The sequence below is a fragment of the Lissotriton vulgaris genome, chromosome 2_1, assembly GCF_964263255.1.
Source record: "Lissotriton vulgaris chromosome 2_1, aLisVul1.2, whole genome shotgun sequence".
NCBI classification, from domain to species: domain Eukaryota; kingdom Metazoa; phylum Chordata; class Amphibia; order Caudata; family Salamandridae; genus Lissotriton; species Lissotriton vulgaris.
The window spans coordinates 1,240,893,828-1,240,913,190 of record NC_141687.1 but is presented as its reverse complement, the minus strand read 5'-3'; the positions used below and the strand labels follow the sequence as shown (position 1 = coordinate 1,240,913,190).

The 19,363-nt window shown below is 42.2% G+C and overlaps 1 protein-coding gene across 4 annotated transcripts in view; it reads left to right on the top strand.

Moving 5' to 3' along the window:
* The window catches only part of GRAMD1B (GRAM domain containing 1B), a 1,455,160-nt gene that overhangs the window by 1,314,491 nt on the left and 121,306 nt on the right, over positions 1 to 19,363 (top strand). For all 4 annotated transcript variants that reach the window (XM_086956958.1, XM_086956959.1, XM_086956960.1 and 1 more), the window contains 5 exons: positions 2,855 to 2,973; positions 5,022 to 5,164; positions 6,889 to 6,992; positions 12,071 to 12,274; positions 13,742 to 13,832. In XM_086956958.1, the coding sequence (XP_086813084.1) occupies positions 2,855 to 2,973; positions 5,022 to 5,164; positions 6,889 to 6,992; positions 12,071 to 12,274; positions 13,742 to 13,832 (661 nt within the window). The remainder of the gene's footprint in view (positions 1 to 2,854; positions 2,974 to 5,021; positions 5,165 to 6,888; positions 6,993 to 12,070; positions 12,275 to 13,741; positions 13,833 to 19,363) is intronic.

Here is a 19,363-nt window from a genome sequence, read left to right as displayed (position 1 = left end):
CAACCGGGAAGACCTGCTGCTACAGGATCAAGTGTAGTGGGAAAATAGGCTATAGGCTTTCGAGCTTCTCCGTGCATTTGTGTCAACACTGAGAGTGTGCACCCATTTCACTTGCTGCAAAATAAAGTAATCAGGCATTCTTAGTGCCTGGACACTACACACATTTTCTTTTAGTTCCAAGAATGCTTTTGTACATTCGTTGTCCTAAGGAATCGGATCTGACACGTTTGTCAACCTCAGTAGAGGTTTTTGTCTCTAAGGAAAAGTTTGGTATCCACTGTCTTCAGTAGCCAACCATTCCCAGAAACATTCTGAGTTCATTTTGAGTTTGTAGCAGATTTAGCTGTAAGATGGCGTCCACCCTTTCTGGAGACACCTTTCTAGCTCCCTTCACAATAATGTGTCCCAGATATTTAGCTTCTTTATGACAGTACTACAGTTTACCTGGAGACACTTTGTGTCCATTCTTAGCCCGGTGATACAAGAGTACGGTGCTGTCATGTTTACACGCATGATGTGCTTCTGATGCCACAAGCAGATCATCTATGTACGGAATGAGGGTAGACTTACAGGGCACCTGTAGGGCTTCCAGATTTCTTTTCAGATCTGGTTAAAATGGATGGACTTTTTGTATATCCTTGTGGGACACAACGCCATGTTCATACCTTCTGCTGGAACACAAAGGAAAAAGTATACTGGCTTTCCTCATGCAAAGGCACTGATAAGAAAGCTTAACATGAATCAATGACAGTAAACAACTCTGCAGTACATGGTATTTGAAAAAATACAGTGGCTTGATTCTGTACCACGGGACAACAGGGTACCACTATCTCATTCACCTTCCTCAATTCTTGAACTATCCTGTACTTGCCATTGGCCTCCTGTAAGCAAATAATTGGGGAAATACTTGGTCTCCAAATTATTTCCCTTAAGTTCTCCTTCTGTAACATATCCTGTCATTAGTTTTATTCCTGCACTGGTTTCTGGAGTCAAATGATATGGTGAAATAACCCACCTTTCAGCAGTCGAGAATTCTGAGTTTCTCATTTTTCTTAATTTGAAGCATCAGAAGAGCACACCTCTTTGGCCACAGGCCAATGGCCTTGTCGAACTTTTCCTGAATACTATTAAGGAAGCTGCCCAGCAGGCTATAGTAGAAAACCTTGACCTTATGACTGTCTCAAATTTGACTCTTCGAGCTTATCATTCAACCCCTCACTCGACCACAGGTGAAAGCCCTGCAACTGTGATGTTCGGAATAGCAATGACAACCAAGTTACCTCAATGTACAAACCAAAGATCATACACTGAGGAAGAGACTCACATGAAAGACTTGGATCGTAAGAGGAAAAATGCAGGCCTATGCAGACAAGCATTGACATGCAAAAGACGTTATGTTCACTAGAGTAGACCTGGTGTTTGTTCAACAGCATAGAAAACGAAAGTCTGAGGCACCTTTCAATGCTGAACCATTTCATGTTGTGAACACCAAAGGACACATGGTGACTACCCAACGTACTGGGAAGACCATTACATAAGATTCCTCGCATTTCCAACATGTGGCTCTTCGCTTGTCAGGCACTGATGTCAATGTAGATATTGGCTCTAAAAGGTCCCGTGAAGACCCCCCTTACTGCTGCAGTTTCTACATCCCTAACGCCAGTCATGGACACTTATACTGCCTGTCCCCATTTCCCAAAGACACGGTTGGTGCGTGCAGTCACAGCACCACAAAGGCTCATTAAAGAGTTTTGGTTGTGTATATATTTGTAAAAAAAAAACTTTACATTTTATTTAACAGAGGTGGAGATGTAGTGTTGTGTGAATATATAATGTTGGCACCCTTGTGTCTCCTGATGAACTCCGTAGAAATGTGACGTAAGCATTAGAGCATAGTGAAGTGAATGCAGGTTTAGAATGTTGAGTTTGTGGTTGCAAGCTGAGGAATAAAGATGTATTATACTAAGCTCCTGAGTGTGGCATAGTCATTGACGAGTACCCGGGCTGAGGAGAACGCTACTGTAGTCATTGTCACTTGACTGTACTCTGCAAGTGCAGCTCTGTCAGCTCATCTGAACTGTAGGTGTATCTTCTATTTGTTCAAATATTATAGGAGTATGTGCCTATTTAGGTCTTGCTAGAGATGTAGCTTCCATGCTGAGCTAATGGCTCTCAGAAAACTCTGAAAGCATTCTATGTTTCAGCATTCATTGGTCTGTTGCAACCTGGCTTTCTGATTAGAGGAACTGGCTGTTGTACATGCATCCAAGAGGCAAGAAATCTTTGACTGTTGCAACTGTCATGTTGCTGTTAGGAACTAATTGCCCATCAAAATGGCCACAACATAATGCAGGTAATGATTTAGCAAATGTTCCTTTAAAGATGTAGGTGGGCAGTGCTTCCAGTGCTCAGGCTGCAGTAAGTCGGTGCTTGTTTTTTAATTTGCGGAAGGAGGCCAAGTCCACAGGGAGCCACATGGCTCTAGTTAAGCCATGTGGGCAAGGACATGTCCAAAAATTAATACAGCACAAACGTTTGTTCGCCAGCTCTTTCCCATGTGATTTAAAAACATACAACTATGCATAAATGGTCTGCCAGTGCCATGACTCCTCATTAACATTTGAAAATATGTTCTTCCCTGTTGGGCTTCACTTAGCACACTGCAGGTAATTCTTTACCAGTAGATGTTTGGGCGTTAATGTATGTGTGTGGTTGATTGTGTATGCCAGATCATTTGCCATTTTCCTTTGTCCCAGAGCATGTTATATGCAAAACATTGTTTGTTGTGGAAGGTTTTGCAATGTGTTTGAACTCTGGAAATCTGTTATTTTAATGCAATTTCGTTTCCCCATAGATGTCATTTTCCAACCCTGGAAGAAGGAAGAAAATGGGAATCAGACCCGTGTAATTCTATACACTATCACCCTCACCAACCCACTGGCTCCGAAAACTGCCACTGTCACAGAGACTCAGGTATGACGATTGTGGATCATCAAAAGGTTCTCCATCTGCTTGTCAGGCATATGCCATAGGCATCGCCAACTTCCTCACATCTGGGAATTAAAGCTGACACTCTGGTGCAAAGAACGCTGATATTTTTAAGTGTCTTACTCCACTAGAACTATTAAATTTAGTCATCACCACCACTAATCCCTCATTACGAGTTGGCTGGCTAAGGCTGCGGGAGTACTGGGCGCAGAAATCTCTGATTCCGGCCAGTATCCTAATAATCCAGACATTAATATTTGTCCCTGGAACGAGTACTGTCTATGGATGAAAACGTGTATGCGTTCCATCCAGTTAGAGGACTATTCTGCTGATAGGATATTGCGTGTCACGTGGGCATTTGGCACGAAGAGTATATAGACAGTGGTGATTCTTTGACCTTGGTGCAACACCTTCCTGTTCCACCTGTGGCGTTGTAGCAAGCAGGAGGGGACTGGGCTCTACCTATGTCCACATCTCCTATTCCTCTTCACCTGCAGATATACCAAGTAGGGATCTGCATTCAGTAAAACTGGTACAGTGTTTCCAGACCTGGGAATTTTGGGTCCGAAACACAAGCCCTGTTGTAGTATGGTGGAACACCATTACTCCTAAGGGCCTTAAATTTGTAATGAGGTCATATGCGCCTAGCATTGAAAGTCATCAGGTCACATGTGCAGTTTCGAGTGTTTCAGATGCATTGTTTATGTAAGATCATCTCTGATGTACTTATATTGCTTATGCCTCATGCTACCAGTTGACTGCACCAAAATACGTTTTTGGTAGCGTGATTAAGTACTTTGTTTTACAGCACCATCTGATAGTCTTCTTTGAGTCAGATGATTCATTTATGACAACAGGAATTCCACTAAAATATCACTTTTAAATTGCTTTTCCAATAACAAAACAAAATACTAATAAAATGTGTTTTTGGTTCCATCTGGTCTCCTCGCTGTTACTCATCCTTTACATAGGGCTCTCAGAGTCAGCAGTCTGATATCATAGAGTAAGCGGGGTGCAGAGCAACAAGAGGACCTGCAGTATGAGACATAAAAAGGTACAGCACCTGCAAATGGGGCGATAAGTGATCGGAATATGAGCCTGCCGCATTGAGGTGCTTCGTGTATGGGAGGTGTGAGGAAGGCAACACACTAGTGTGTGCTCCGAGATGTAGAGATCCATCTGTTTTGCATAGAGCTAATGTGTATGGTGGGACCATTATTCCTCCAGGATCATACTGGACACATAGGTGTTATATATTTAGATATGTCTTCTTACATAGCACACTAAACCCTGTGGCATAAGCACATTCTGTATATAAAACAAGAGAAGACATGCTTTAGCTTACATCAAACTGCATGGAAGAAAAGATATTTTACAATTGAGCAAGCACAAACCAATAACGGAGAAATGTTCAGTTGAGTTGGTCCCAGAACGATCCTAAATATGGAAAGAAACTGAGTAAGAGGCGGGGTTGGAGAATCGAAAAAGAGAGGTGAGGAATAATTGATGGAGATGTAAAAACCAAGAATGGGTGGTAGTTTGAGGAGGACAGAAAAAGGAGCACAGCATGAGTTAAAAAAATGGGCAATTTGAATTATTGGAGGGAGAAAAAAATGGAAAGAGGAAACAATATGGAAGTAGATGCAACTTAAAAGAAGAAAAACTTCGGAGGAAATTCTGCTTCTCTAGAAAAAGAGAAAAACGTGTCACTTTTTTAAATGAAAAACCAATAGACATTCAGATGGTCGAAGTTTCATCATGAGCAAGTTCCAAATTGATGCTGCAGCTCCTGGAATGTATTGTGTAACTGTGAGATGTTTACATGTATCATTTGATTTGCATATATCCGCCACAGCAAAAGTAATCCAATGATCCTTGTTGTATACCCTATAATGGTATATTGTTTTAAGCATGTATTTGCATGTGTTGTAGTCGAACAAGATTATTCTCTGGTGTTCAACCATGCCACCCGGGATGTTGTACGGCAACATGGGTGTCTGTTAAAGTTCTCAAGTGGTGTGTTTTCTTTTCAGACTCTCTACAAGGCTAGCCAGGAGAGTGAGTGCTATGTAATAGATGCAGAAGTTCTTACGCATGATGTCCCATATCATGATTACTTTTACACCATTAACCGCTACACGCTTACAAGGGTCGCCAGGAATAAAAGCCGACTGAGGTGAGAGTTACAGGTTTCTTTATGCATCTATGAGGAATTGTACGTTACAATCCCAATTCTGTTACATTCTTCTTCAGCTTGGTTCTAGTAAACCTTTTTAAAACTGCATGCTTTGGGGTAGATGCCATTGAATTTTGTCACAAATAAATCTATGTGGCTCTGACTCCCACTATTTAGTTCCCAATTGTATTGTTAAGGGTCGGACCTAAAGTTAAAAATGCGCAAAGGTATTTAAGTACATCCAGTGATGACCCAAATAGAGCATGTTTTCCCCTTATAATTAATTCTGGGTTCATTTAGAAGTGAGGGGCAATGTAGAAACATTGATTCTTGGCAGATACAGGAAAATTGCAATGAATGGAGTTACTGCTGCCATGTTCTAAGTAAGCAGTAATTTTAACCTAATATGCCTGCTAATTGAGTTTTTATAGAATCTGCAAGAAAATTCAGATCTTATAATACCTCAAACCGTTAAGTAAGTCATTTTGTTTGATTAACTATGTTAAAGTATACACAACCACTGTGAGTGACTTTAGTTTACTAATTCACCTCTTAATTTTAATAACTAGTTTGTTATTGCTTGATAAAGGTAGACGCGTCCTAAAAGTGTAATTTGCAAGTGTACTAATACATCTGGCCAGATATTGCCATCGTTATCGCAACTGTGAGAATTGTGTTGTACTGTTCTTGTACTTGCCATATACCATATGGTCGAGCTAGACCTTGAGTGTACCTCGATCCGGAAATTCTTGGTGATGTTGACTGTACATCACAAACAGAGTAGCCAGTACTATAGTTAGAATGGATCTCAATAATTCTTATGTTTCAATTCTGGAAAATGAGCCTGATAACAGAACAGTGCTCTATGGTGGATAAACTAACAATGAAACATAGTCAGATCTTTCTCAAGCCTTGTGCCCCAGGCCATCAGAATCAATCACTGTCGACCTGACTACATCACCATGTGTGAATCCCAAAAATTTGCTTCAATTAGGACTTCAACCCATTTTCAAAGTAGGACAGTCAACAAGCATCTTGTAGGTCTAACATTTTAAGTTAATCCAAAACGCACTGAATGCTTAAGTGGATCTGAAGCCAATGAATAACACAGTTGTTTATCGGTATATTAGTAAAGAGTAAATTGGAGGTATCATTTTACTGTTCTATTAGAGAGAGAGATAATTCTGCAGTCACTATTATGTTGATTTTTGTTAGTGTAACGCAAGGTAAGTTTAAATCACGTTTATTCGGACCGTTGGTCCACAAACAATACATGTCGATAATAGGTTCATCCAAAAAAAAAAAAAACGCAAGGTAACATGAGCCCCTTAGCACAGTCTGAGACTCACTTTAGCCTCAATAGACCAAGTAGGAATGAAAATATGTCCAGCTTTGTCAGTCATTCACATCTGAGACTGACAAACCGAAATGGTTCGATGCTATGCTGAGAATTCTCTGTAGACTGTTCCAAACTAAAGGAGCTCTGTGTACCTCATGGGTAAATGGATAAACCGTAGAAGATTTTGGCGGGTTTGTGTTTTTGCATCTAAATTCAGGGTAGGGCCTCCAAAGGGCTGGGTGCATTCTGCAGCACCCTATATTAAGGGCAAATCTCCCAAAGAAGGATATGGGTTATACAGCACTACTATTTACCAGAGTACCTCTTTTGTATTATCTGTTAGAGGCATTTTGTTTCAAATTCCTTTCCTGTTTTTATGCTGCAGGGTTTCCACAGAGCTTCGGTACAGAAAACAGCCTTGGGGGTTGGTGAAAACCTTCATTGAAAAAAACCTCTGGAGTGGACTGGATGATTACTTCCACCACTTAGGTATTTTTGTAGATGCATGCCTACTTATTTATTTTTATTTATGTATAGTTTTTACAGTGAGTTCAACTAAAGGTTGGTTCAAAGTACTCAATAGGCAAGTGGTGGAGCAAATCAATAGTCAGAAACAATTAAACAAATTCAAGTCCGGATGGAGAAGGTGGATCTTCGGCTGTTTGAAGAATTTCTGTAGTCAGCCTCGAGGCAACAAGGCAAGTATCTCCAAAGGGTAGAGCTGCCAGAAGAGTGGCTGGACTTTCCCACCAAATCATTTGTTTCTTAGTAGTGGTGTTAGCCCAACCCTAGGCCTCTGCTCTGTTGCTATAGGTGAAACAGTTTGCCATGGTACTCTGGACATTGATGTTCAAGGCCTTGTAGACCAAGCAAAGAGTATTAAATGTTACACTTTATTTTACCAGCATACAATAGAGGGGACTCTGAACAGGTGTGATATTATCTCATGTTTTAGAACAAGAATGAGTCTAGCCACAAAGGTTTGAGCTCGTCAAAGTTTACTCATTATTGAGGTCTGTTCATTGATGTGTCAGCACTAGTGTTACATTATATTATATTATGAGTTTTTGTAAAATGCATTATCACCCAGTAGGGTATCCTGCAGCTAAAATCAGGTGCAAGCCAGGCATGGCTTGGAGGTCTGTTTGCACAGCTGTGTGTTCAGTGTCGTGCTTAATTGGAGAATTGATGATGTGGCTCTGATGTAAAATGACAGATTGTTCCAAGTTTTAGGAGTGATGACTAGAAGCCTGACTGCTGGCTCTTGTTCTGTGTATGCAGGGATGTATTAGGAATCCATCGGAGTGAAGGTACCTGGTGGGTTTGGGGATGGAGATTCAGTGGTTGATGTAAGTTTGGCGTGTGTTTTGTAGGGCTTTGTAGTGTGTGCGAAGAGGTTTGTGTATTGGATGTCAGTGGAGCTCCCTGAGGTGCAGTGTGATGTGCATGTGTTGTGGAAGGTTGAGTGTGTTCCAGGCTGCGGAATTCTGCAGTGTTTTAAGTCGCCTGGTGAGCTGCTTGCTGATGCCACTGTAGCCCAGCTTACTTGTGATGATTGCCTTGGTGACAACTTTGGTTGTGCTGCTTGGGAGTCGTTTGAAGATGTTCCTCTGTATCTTCAGAGTGTGGAAGCAAGAGGCAACTGAGAGGTCCTAGAGGATGAGGGCTGACTCTTCTCCTCTTTCCAGGATCATACGGATATCATCAGGTGCGGCATGGAGAGATGTTTCCGTGCTGTAGTTAGGTCTGAAGGTAGATTGTTTGGCATCGAGGAGTTGATGTGCATTGAGATGGTTGGTTAGGGGCTTTTTCGTCATCTTCTCCAGGGCTTTGGCAGGGAGATGGGACCCTAATTGGCAGGTGGTGTTGTCCTTCTTGAGCGAAGGGAGTGCTGTGGCATGTCTCCAGGAGTCTGGATAAGTGGCTGTTGAAACTGATGTGTTTAGGGTCGTGGTGATTGCTGAACTGATGGGTTGTAGTCCTTTGGTGAAGCCATGTTGGGGGCAACAGCCCAATGGGGCCCCACAGTAAATGGACTGCGTGGTGGAGGCAGTTTCATCAGTGTAGATGTTGGGCCTTTTGGTCAGTGTGGTTTCCATGGACCAGATGGAGATCATGTTGCAAGGTCTGCCTGGTCCGTTTGTGAGTTGAAGTTGTCATTTATGATTGTTATCTTGCTGCAGGGAAGCTTGTAGAACTTGGGGCAGAGGTCATGTGAGGGACTGATGCTGTTGGATGTGGCTGCTGGGGGAGGTGAAACCTTTCAGTACGCCGAAGATATCTTTACTGCTGTTTGAGCTGGTGTCAATGTGGTCCGCAAATGCAGAACATCTGGTGGTGCAGATCTGCTGTTGGTAGCGTCTGATTGCAGATTTGATGGGGTTCTTCTCCTCATAGTCCGGGCTCATTCGCCAGCTGTGCTCCTGTTTGCAGTGGCGGTTCATCGTCTTGAGCTCTGCCATGTACCAACTAGTCTAAATCTAGTGGCTTTTTTGGGTTTGATTGGAGCCAGGCTGTTGACACAGGTGTTGATCCAGTTGTTGAACCTTGTAATTGAGTCAGGTAGGCTGCTGCTGTGTCCAGGCCGGTGTTCCATTAATGTGGTTGGCAAGTCTTCATCTAGGATTGTGTTCCTGTCCAGCAAAATGTTTGGCAGTGGCAGACCTGTATTGGCAGGATAGGGAGGTGGAATATGACAAAGAAGTAGTCGGTTAAGGTGACTGGCATGGGCTTGTTGATCGAGATGTTGTTGAAGGTGGTGAAATTCGTGTCCAGTAGGTGCCCGGCGGATTGTGTGGGTTCTTTACCATGAAGGGTGATACCAAGGTTTTCCATATCTTTGAATAGTGTGATTGCTTTCTAGATGGTTTGATCTTCCAGGATGCAATTCAGGTCTCCCAGGAAGATGAAGGCACTAGAGTCAAGGTTGAGGGATGCAGTGAAGTTCATGACGGTGTCAGCAAAGTTGGTGTAAGTTCCTGGAAGTCTGTAGATAAGGGTGCCACTCAAGGTGAAGTTGCCTGTGATGTGGAGCTTGGAGGACAGGTGTTCCTTGTTGCGTGGTGATGTGTCCAGGTAGGTTTGACAGATGTTGAAGAACTTGAAGACTATGGCGAATCCACCAAAGGGTTTGTGTAGTCTGTCCTGTCTGGTAGATTTGTAGCTGGAAGGGGGGGCTGTGGCATGTGAAGTTAGCCAGGTCTCCGTGAGGAACAGAAGGTCCAGGGCATGATTGTGTAGCCGGTCCCAGATCTCTGTGGCCTGTTTGGTGACAGGGCGGGTGTTGAGGTTGAGGAGTATGCAGAAGTGTTAAGGAAAGTGTTACTTACGGTGTGGTTTGTGGCTGGTGAGTGTGGATAAGAGTGAGTCAGTAATTGGGCGCTGTAAGTGCAGGAGTTGTGAGCGTGGAAGAGTGCACAAGAACATACAAGTGGTGCAAAAGAATTCCCCTTCAGTGTTGAGTGGTGCGAGCAACATCCGGGTTTGAGAGTGTGGAGGGTTGCGCAGGTTTGCAACAAGGGTGGGGTGACGTGTTCATCCCCACAAAGGTGATGAAGGTGAAAGGATACTTTCAGAGCCAATGACTATAGGTTTTCTGATTATGCTTAATGTTGTTAAGAGAGGACCTAATTCTTGGAGATAGTCAAACAGGGTGACCTGGCTTCCCCTGAGTGATGAGGATTTTAAGTTTGTTCCAGTTCATGGAGCAGTTTTTGAGATACCTAATGTTGCACCTGCATGGGGCAAAATCATTCTAGATAATGTGGGTTTCTAATGTAAATCTGGATGTCGTTATCATACAAGTGATATCTAAACTTGTATCTACAGAGAGTAGTTATTAGAGGTTCCAAATACACAAAGAAAGAACCTTGTGGCATACGACACATCATTTTATGGTGAAAAGGACATTGTTTTATCGGTTGCATATGTTTTGGGAGGAAAAATAAAAACCACTGGAGACTACTCCTTTAAGGAAGATGAGATATACAGATGAATGAGACCCATATTGTCGGCAATAGCATGAGAAAAAGAAAACATGTTCAGTCTATTGGAGCAGTGGTAAGAAGTCAAAGTGTGCAGTACATTGTATACTGACCTTTAACTTCCAAACTATTATGACCTGTCATCATCTGATGATAAAACTAAGTATATGTTGATGAACAATCAATAGAGTACTTTAATCAGGTATTGCTGTTTGGGCAGCTATTCTATACATGTTACAAGGGTTACGGTAACTAATTATTAGAAATGTCTTTAATGCTGCTCCAACGTCAGACCTTTCTCCAAAACAAGCTGAAAGGCTAGCGTACGCAGCATTGCAATCTAGTCACAGTGCAAAAGAAACAAATTACTTTGATGCAACTATAGTTGTACATTTTCGGATCTGGAATAAATTCACGTGAGTCGACTCACGTATTTTAAACTATGAATATAGAAAACAATGTGAAGAGGACACTGAGGCATGGTCAGTAGATGTTTCCTTTCATCAAGGAGCACATGCATAATCTGATTAATCCAAACGGTTTGGGGTGCATACTTTGTAAGTATTATATTACATCACATATTTTAAACATTGCTCAAAGAAGGATATTAACACAGAAACCAGTGCATGTTTTGTGTTACGTTTTCAGGAGACTATGTTACCAATATAACATTTTCTGGTGGTACCATTTAAGTAGCTTTCATTAAGGAGTCTCCTTACGGACAAACCCCGAAGCTCAGAATTTTCACATGAAGAGCCTCATTTTGCTACTCAGTTCTATGCAGCAGGATAATGCAAAATATTAATTTACAACAAATGTTGAGTTGAAAAAGTATTCTAACAAGTAAATGCTTCATCTCTTAGATCTCTGGTTGCTCCCAAAATGCTACACGGTATATTAGACCCTTCGTGTCACAATATACGGAGTGGAATAACACCTAGATGCCAATAACTTGGTATCAGGTGTATTTCGTCATGTTATTTGATCTCACTATGAGAAATGGACAATAAGGAAAGCAAAGGACTTCTGCCAATGTTATTATCCCGGAATGCAATTTTGCAAAGGCAGTTGATGCCAGCGCAAAACTGGAGTAAGTGTCTGGGCAAAAACCAAAGCATCTGCAACCTGCATTTAGATTGTAGGGTTCACAGGTGCTAAAATATACACAAGTGCTACCTTTACCCTTTATAGTCCTAATACGGGTCAAAACTATATTGAAAGTACCTAGCCGTTATGGTTTTACAGTGCAAGCTCCACATCCAACAGCACCTTCTCTGTAAGGCAACTGATCATCAAGCTGTGGGTCATGATAGACAGGTTCAAGGGGGAGTCTGCTCTACCTATTAACTTCTAGTCATTCTTCAAGATGTTCAACATTCCTACTTATTGGTTGCAAAAGAACATCTAATGGCTAGTACCGTAGAAGATACAAGGTAAGCAACACTTTTTGTAATTGGAATTGCTAAGGAAGTAATTGGTTAGTTGAGAGAAGTATTGGTAGTGGTGGATGGATGAATCAAACAATTGTCTTCCACTATGAATTCAGTGACATTCATGAACGTGAAATCAATGTTTATTTTTCAGAAAATGAGCTCACAAAAACTGAGAGTGCCTACCTATCTGAGCTCCATCGGCAATCCCCCAAAGAGAAAGTAAGTAAAGTAGCAGCCCTTCGGCGGAGGAAGCGGACCCATTCTCATTTACGTGTCCCTCATCTTGATGAACCACTTAGCCCAGTAACCACCCCCACAGATGAAGAGGTCATACACAGGATCAAGCATGTGGCAGGTGGGAATCTTTATCTCCTAACGATGACAATTGTGTAATCCGTCCTCTGTCAATTCCCTGGGTGTGTGTCTGTAGTCGCTTCATTCTTCCAGTCATTGAGAGATCCAGCAGATACAACTGACAATTATTTCCATCAGATCTAGCTGCTTTTGTCCACACTTTCAACACCTAGACAGAGAAGGCTTTTCCCAACCATGACACCTGCTTGTGGGCAGGCTTCTGAAAGAACTCTTTTGTAACTGCCATCATGGCATCTAATGCTGCAGCAAATGATTTATTCTCTTTTCCAAAACTATTTAGCATTTGTCTGCATTCACGGCCAATGCCTCTGTTAGAGATATGGTATGGCAGTAGTTGTACACCAAAACACAACTTCATTTTGCCCATGACTCAGTGTCCTTTTACACCTTCCGTATTTATCTCTATCAGTAATTTAGTGGCCTGAATCTACCACTGATTCTAAAGGTTTCACCCAAAATGCCTCACATCTTATGACTGCTAGAGCTGGTAGAAATATTGATATTACGCAAGAGCAATATTTCATAATTCCAAAATGTAGGGGTTCTCGAATTTCATGTAATGTCTTTATAAAGCAGTTATGCCTTTTTTCTCAAAGTTCTCTGGCAAAAGGCTTCTGTTGAATTCCCCCCCCCCCCCCCCCCCCCCCCCCCCCCCACACACACACACACTACTTCGTCAGTGAAAGCCAGGGATCTTTTTTCGATGATTTAACCTGCAAAACCATACCACAAAAAATGCAAAAACAAGCATTCTTTAAACAAATACACAAATAATTAAATATTTGTTTATTTCACAAACAAATATAACACATTAAAAATCTTAATTTTTGTGGGAAGTCTGAAGCTTTTCCAAATTCATTTTAGGGCACTCATTGTCCATACTCTAATCTGTTTGATGCACTTTCACTGCGCCCACAAATCAGTCTGAGGATACTATCTTAATTTCAGATTCCTTAACGTTTACATAACATTTAAAAATATTCATCTTTACATTTTGCTTCTTTATATACACTTTATTGATCTATTAATATTATTTAATTTTCTAAACATTCATGGACCCCATTAGTAGTTTTTGCGGACCCCCATGTGTCCCTGGGGCACAGGTTAAAAGCCAATGCTCTAACAAGTCTGCTATGGTATCTCACTTGACCTTTGTATAAGAGGTACGCCCTCGTGATAAAAGTGTATGTGGGATACCAGCCCAAATACATGCTGCTTAATACACATCAGACATAATTTTCACAACAATTATGTTTATTAAAGGATGGAAACATTTTGCAGATTCACCTAAACTTCCTGCAAACCCTTTCGCTCATATTGCATATGCGTAGGTTTTATTGGCCCCGAATATCCAAAAACTGTCCTTCCATTTTCCAGTATTGTGGGGGAAAGCAGCTAATAACAAAAGGCAAGACAGAGACCTGACAAATCAACTGTTTCTCTTCAGGTTCCACACAGACCCGGCACTTCTCCGAGGAACGTCATGGTGGTCGTCACTTTCAAAGTGTGTCCAAGCTTCTTCTAGTAATCAGCTGTGTGTAAGTATTGAGTGTAAGATAAACAAGAACTCCTGTGTCTGGGGATGAGTTGAAAGTCAAAGTGGTGGCAGGAAAATGGTAATTTGATATGCAGATTTCCTATACTAGAAAGTAAGGAAACACTGCAGTTTAAATAAATACCAATAGTAAAAGGTTGCATTGTCCTAGGAGGATGCCCAAGGGTAACCAGGCGCTATATAAAACTCAGTAATAATAATTTGAAACTGAGAAAAGTGGACATTCAGCGTAGACTTTGAAGGAATTCTGAAGAGGTAGATGGAAAGGCATTGGGAAGGTGAAAGAGATATGAAAAATCAAATCAGTGGATGAGAATATGCAAGGACAATAGGACCAGGTAGGAATGCACAGCCTAAAATGTTTATGTGGGATTTAGAAAACAACAGAGACAGAGGAGAAATATGAAGCAATGGTAATGAGGAGAATCAGCAAAACAACTTAATCTGGAGAGGAACAGCAAGCCAGTACTGACTGAATGTGAAAAGAGAAGATAAATGGAATGGGTGAGAAGGAATAGATCAAAATTAGAACAAATAAGTAGTAATAAGGATAAACATGAATGGGGCACATGAGAATATAAATATTCTCTGAAAAAGATAAAAGGCAAGATGACCAAGGTGGGAGAAAAGGCAAATAGAACAGGTAAAGAATAGGGCGGATTGAGTAAAAAGGGTAAATGATGGTATGGATGAACGGAAAATAGCATTTACAATGCTGGTGGAACCACGCACTCTGTTACCCAGCAGGCATTACCATGCTTGCCTTTACCACGCTTTTGCTTTAACCATGCATATGCGTGGTAAAGGCAGTCAGCATTCTAGATTCAGAGTGGATGGGCAGGGAGATTGCGTGGAGGGACGGGAAGGATCGCTCCAAGAAGGTTTCGGACGCAGGGCTGGGGGGGGGGGATAAGGGTAGTTTGTCAGGCTGGGGGCTGGTTTTAGGGCTCAGGTCAAGGGGCTGGTGTTGAGGCAGTTTTTAGTGCTAGGGGCCGGATTTTAGGGTTCCTTGCAGAGGGTCTCAATGGTTTTCAAGGCTGAGGTGTTTTGGAGGGCTGGGGACAGGTTTTAGGGCTCAGGGCGGGGTGCGGGCTAGTTGTGATCTTTACCACGCATATGCCTTTACCAATCATGCATTTACAACAAAATTCATTGTAGAGGCATGCATGGTAAACAACACAGCTGTAGTAAAGAAATTTTCTTAAGCATGCAATATAATCGCATGCATTGTTCCGTCATACAATCAAGATGAATGAATAAAGAGAAGGTGACTGTCATAGTTCTGGGAAAATTGATAGGCAGTGAGGCTGAATATGTAAAGACAATCCTAATGGAGGAGGGGGTATGAGAAGGATATACATTAAATGAATGAAAGGTCTGGCTGCTAATGCTTTCATGTAGAGATGACTGAGAGAGGCAGGTAATGGGATCATAATAGCTAGTGTGCTTAAAAGGCTGGAGGGGTCAGAGTTGAAAAGAAAAGGTGAATGGACCTAGTGAGTTTTGTGAATGGTTCACTGGGAATGACCTAATGAAGGTGCAAAGTGAACATGAACTGAAGGATATGCTAGAAAATTGCAACAGGTAGGATGAAGGTATAAAGAGAAGATGATTGTGCATGTCCGAAATGTGAGGTGTGTATTGGGAAGTAATAAAATGCCTTCGCAGACGCACACTATTGAACTATAATACTTTCTCTAATCTCTTCTTTCCTTGTTCTGTTTTTCTAACTTGCTCTGTCCGATCCCTTCCATGTCTGTTGGTCTTTGTCTCTCAGTGTGGTGCAAGTTGTCTTGTGCTACTGCAGGTTTTCTATACTTTTTCATCCATATTGACCTCTCTTGATTGTACTGCTTTTATTCCAGCCTTTTTGCCCCCATATCTGTCCAATTACTTTGCCCAATATGCTGTCTGTGCCCTGCTCCTCCTGTAATCCCTAACTCATTTCCCACCTGATTCACCTTCTCTGTCAGCTTCTCATACTCTCAGTTTGCTTTGAACTATTCCCTCCCTCTTGACTCCTTATCCACATAGCAGCTTCCCCGCTACAGTTTGTTTATACATTTAATTATTTCTGTTTTACTCGCCATTCCACCCCCTCTATCTAATGTTTAATCAACACACTTTTAACATCTCTTCCTCTGCTTCTCCTCTTCCTACATTTCTCTCTTATATTTTTCGTGCAGCTGTTGTCATAACAGTATTGTTCCTCTTTTTCTCCAAGATTTTTCCATATTGTCTACACTAGGTTTTTATAGTATCTTTGCCTCCCTGCAAGACACTTTTTGAATGCTGACCTTGGTGACATAATGGGTATTTTTAAATCAGAAATTTAAAGTAACTAAATTTTATGTAAAATGGTTCTTTAAGCATGATTTTCTTTCTGGGTCACATACTCGGCATTATCCCATCATCTAATGGCTGCAACAAAAATAAACACGTTGAGGAAAAACAATATGTCGAGGCATATGACCTGTAGATCATATGCTGTAGCATAGATTGCCATCTGGGTTTGGTCTGGATGTTTGCACTTTGTTTTTGTTCGAAGAAGTCTTGTAGTCCCAAGGTAGGTGACTTCTCCTTTCGAGGATAGTGCGCATTGGCATTGACTCCATCCACAGATTGTTTTTTTCCGCTATCTGGTTCGGATGTGTATTACTGCCCTTCAGTTCGGTACCATTTTCGGACTCCCTCAATGCACAATCCACTACTCTCAACGGTATTGTTGTCAATCGCGATCCCTCATTCGACGCGCATCGATGACTTCGGAAAACTTTCCATTGGGATCCTCGAGGCAGGCCGTCGGGCCGACCCTGGCAATCCCGTTAGCAGTCGATGGAAGGGACTCCCTGTAAATTATGTCCCGGGTGTTGTGCTAAATTTCCATACAATGACTTGCACGAAGTTTGCAACCTCTGCTTGTCCCTGGAACATAACGAGAGAAGCTGTGACGCGTGTCTATCCATCCAATCGAAAAAGACACGTTGTGATCATCGGGCTCTGCTCCACGAAATGCAAAACCACAGCGACTCCATTGAGGACCTCTTCGGAGAAGATTTCGCCATCCAACCTGCAACTTCGGTGCAAGAGGAGGAAGAGCAGGTCTCCATCTCCGAAGCCGACTCAGACATGGAAGAAGAGGAAGACATCACTGTAGGACAGCGTACCATGAGAACAGATCCCCTGGCACCCAATCCACAAAAGATGAAGGCTCTGGTCCCTCCTTCACTTTCTGGTTCAGGTCAGCACCGACAACAATTTTCCGATGCTCCGCCCTCCGGCTTGGCGCTGAAACAAAATGAAAAGCCTTCGGGCTTGGGCTCAAGCCAACCCTGCTCCAATATCGACCCAACACCTTCAGCTTCGAAACATAAAAGCAATCTACCTTCGGGACCAAAGGTTTTGCCTGATAAGCTGAAAGGTTTCGGAGCCGAAGCCTTTAAAGCACAAAAACTCGGAGCCAAAACATTCCATGTCCATAGACTCTGAGCCGAAACCGTCCAAGAACAAGGATTCGGCACCGAAATCCTCCAAAACCAAAGATTTGGAGACAAAAACTTCCAAAACGAAAGACTCTGAACTGAAAACCTCCAAAAGCAAACACTGACAAACCCAAACACACAGAGCCAAAAATACCAGCACCCAAGATCTCGAAACCGAAATCTTCGGTGCCAGAGTCTCCAAGGAAAGATGAAGACACTTTCCCCAAAGAACTTCCATCCCATGACCCAATTTTCAACCCAAAACAGAAAAATTGGTCATAAATCCTAAAACTGGACATATTCAAGCAACTATTCCAAAGAAATGGAAAGCTGACTTGCCAGAAGACCACCATGCCCACCAAAAAAGAAGAATATGGCCACAAACCCGTCTCCTCCTTACAATCCACCTCCTTCTAATCCTAACCTGCTCATAACATAACATGTACATATCACCCAAAGGTCTCAAGGCGCTGAATAACAGGTGTATATTGTTACCCAACTCAATGGTACTCATTTTATTGACCTCAGATGGATGAAAGACCGGCCGTGGATGCATTAATCCACTGCGCCACCAGACCCGGCTCGCATTACACCTATATATTCACCTACTAGACCTATTACACCTGACCCACAGGATGAAGGGGGCGGGAATGGGGATGAGGTAGCTGATGCTTGGAATGACTACCACACAAACCCAAATACAGGCAATGACCCTGATTTGTGCCCTTCTAGACCTTCCCCACCTGATGACAACATCGGTTACCTTGAACTCATTAAAAGGGCTGCTAATTACCATGGGGTAGAACTTCACAAAGAACCCAAAGAAGAGGATTTTCTTTTTGAAACACTTTCCTCCTCCCAAAGAACAACTCAAACCTTACCAATGTTAAAATGTATGCTTAAACATACGGACGAGGTCTTTAAGGATCCAGTGAGGGCTAGTAATATCACTCCTAGGATAGATAAAAAATACAAATCAGCTCATACAGATCCTATTTATATTAAAGGACAACTACCCTAAGATTCGCTTGTAGTATCCAATGCACACAAGAGAGCTAACTCACAAGCCACAGGAGACACCCCTCCTTCAGACAAATAATCTAAACTTATTGATGCCTCAGGCAAAAGGATAGCTTCACAGGCTGCAAAATAACTGGTGGATTGCTAAATACCTAAGCACTGTTAGACGGTCATGACAGAGCTCACTATGATGAGCTGGAAAAACTAATCCAACACCTGCCTGACCAATACAAATCTAAAGCTAAAGCTAACAACCTTATACAAGAGGGTAAGCTCATTACTAACACCTCCATAAAATGTTCACTTGATGCAGCCGACACAGCATCTTGTGCTATCAATACAAGTGTATTACTGCGCAGACATGCTTGGCTCAGGATCTCTGGTTTTAAGCCAGAGGTATAAATCGCTATCCTCAACCAGCCATTTGATAAAGAGAATCTTTTTGGCCCAACTGTTTACACCACGCTGGAAAAGATGAAAAAAAGACACTGAGGTCGCAAAGTCAATGGGGGCTTTACAATAGAGGTTCCTTTCACCGCTCCTTTTACAGGGGTGCCTCAAAAGCTGTCTCTATTGACCAGGCCTTCCTCCTCTTACAAGGGCAACAATCAATCCTCCTCCTACTGAGGATATTTTAGAGGAAATTATAGAGGGAACAATAATAGAGGCTGAGGAAGAGGTAATTCCACACGCTCTTTCCCTGCAAACAATGACTTCATTCCGCTACCCCCGATCATCCCACTCCTGTCGGGGGGCGTCTCTCCCAATTTCTCCCTCTCTGGAACTTAATCACCTCAGACAAATGGGCACTACAAATTATCCAACATGGTTGCTGCCTGGAGCTTACAAACACTCCACTAAACATTCTTCCAAGAGCACATACAATGTCACTGGAACATCTCACTCTCTTAAAGCAAGAGGTTCTAGTTCAGTTAAAAAAACACGCGATAGAACCCATTGCCTTAAAACATCAAGGAACCGTGTTATACTACCTGTATTTCTTAATCCCCAA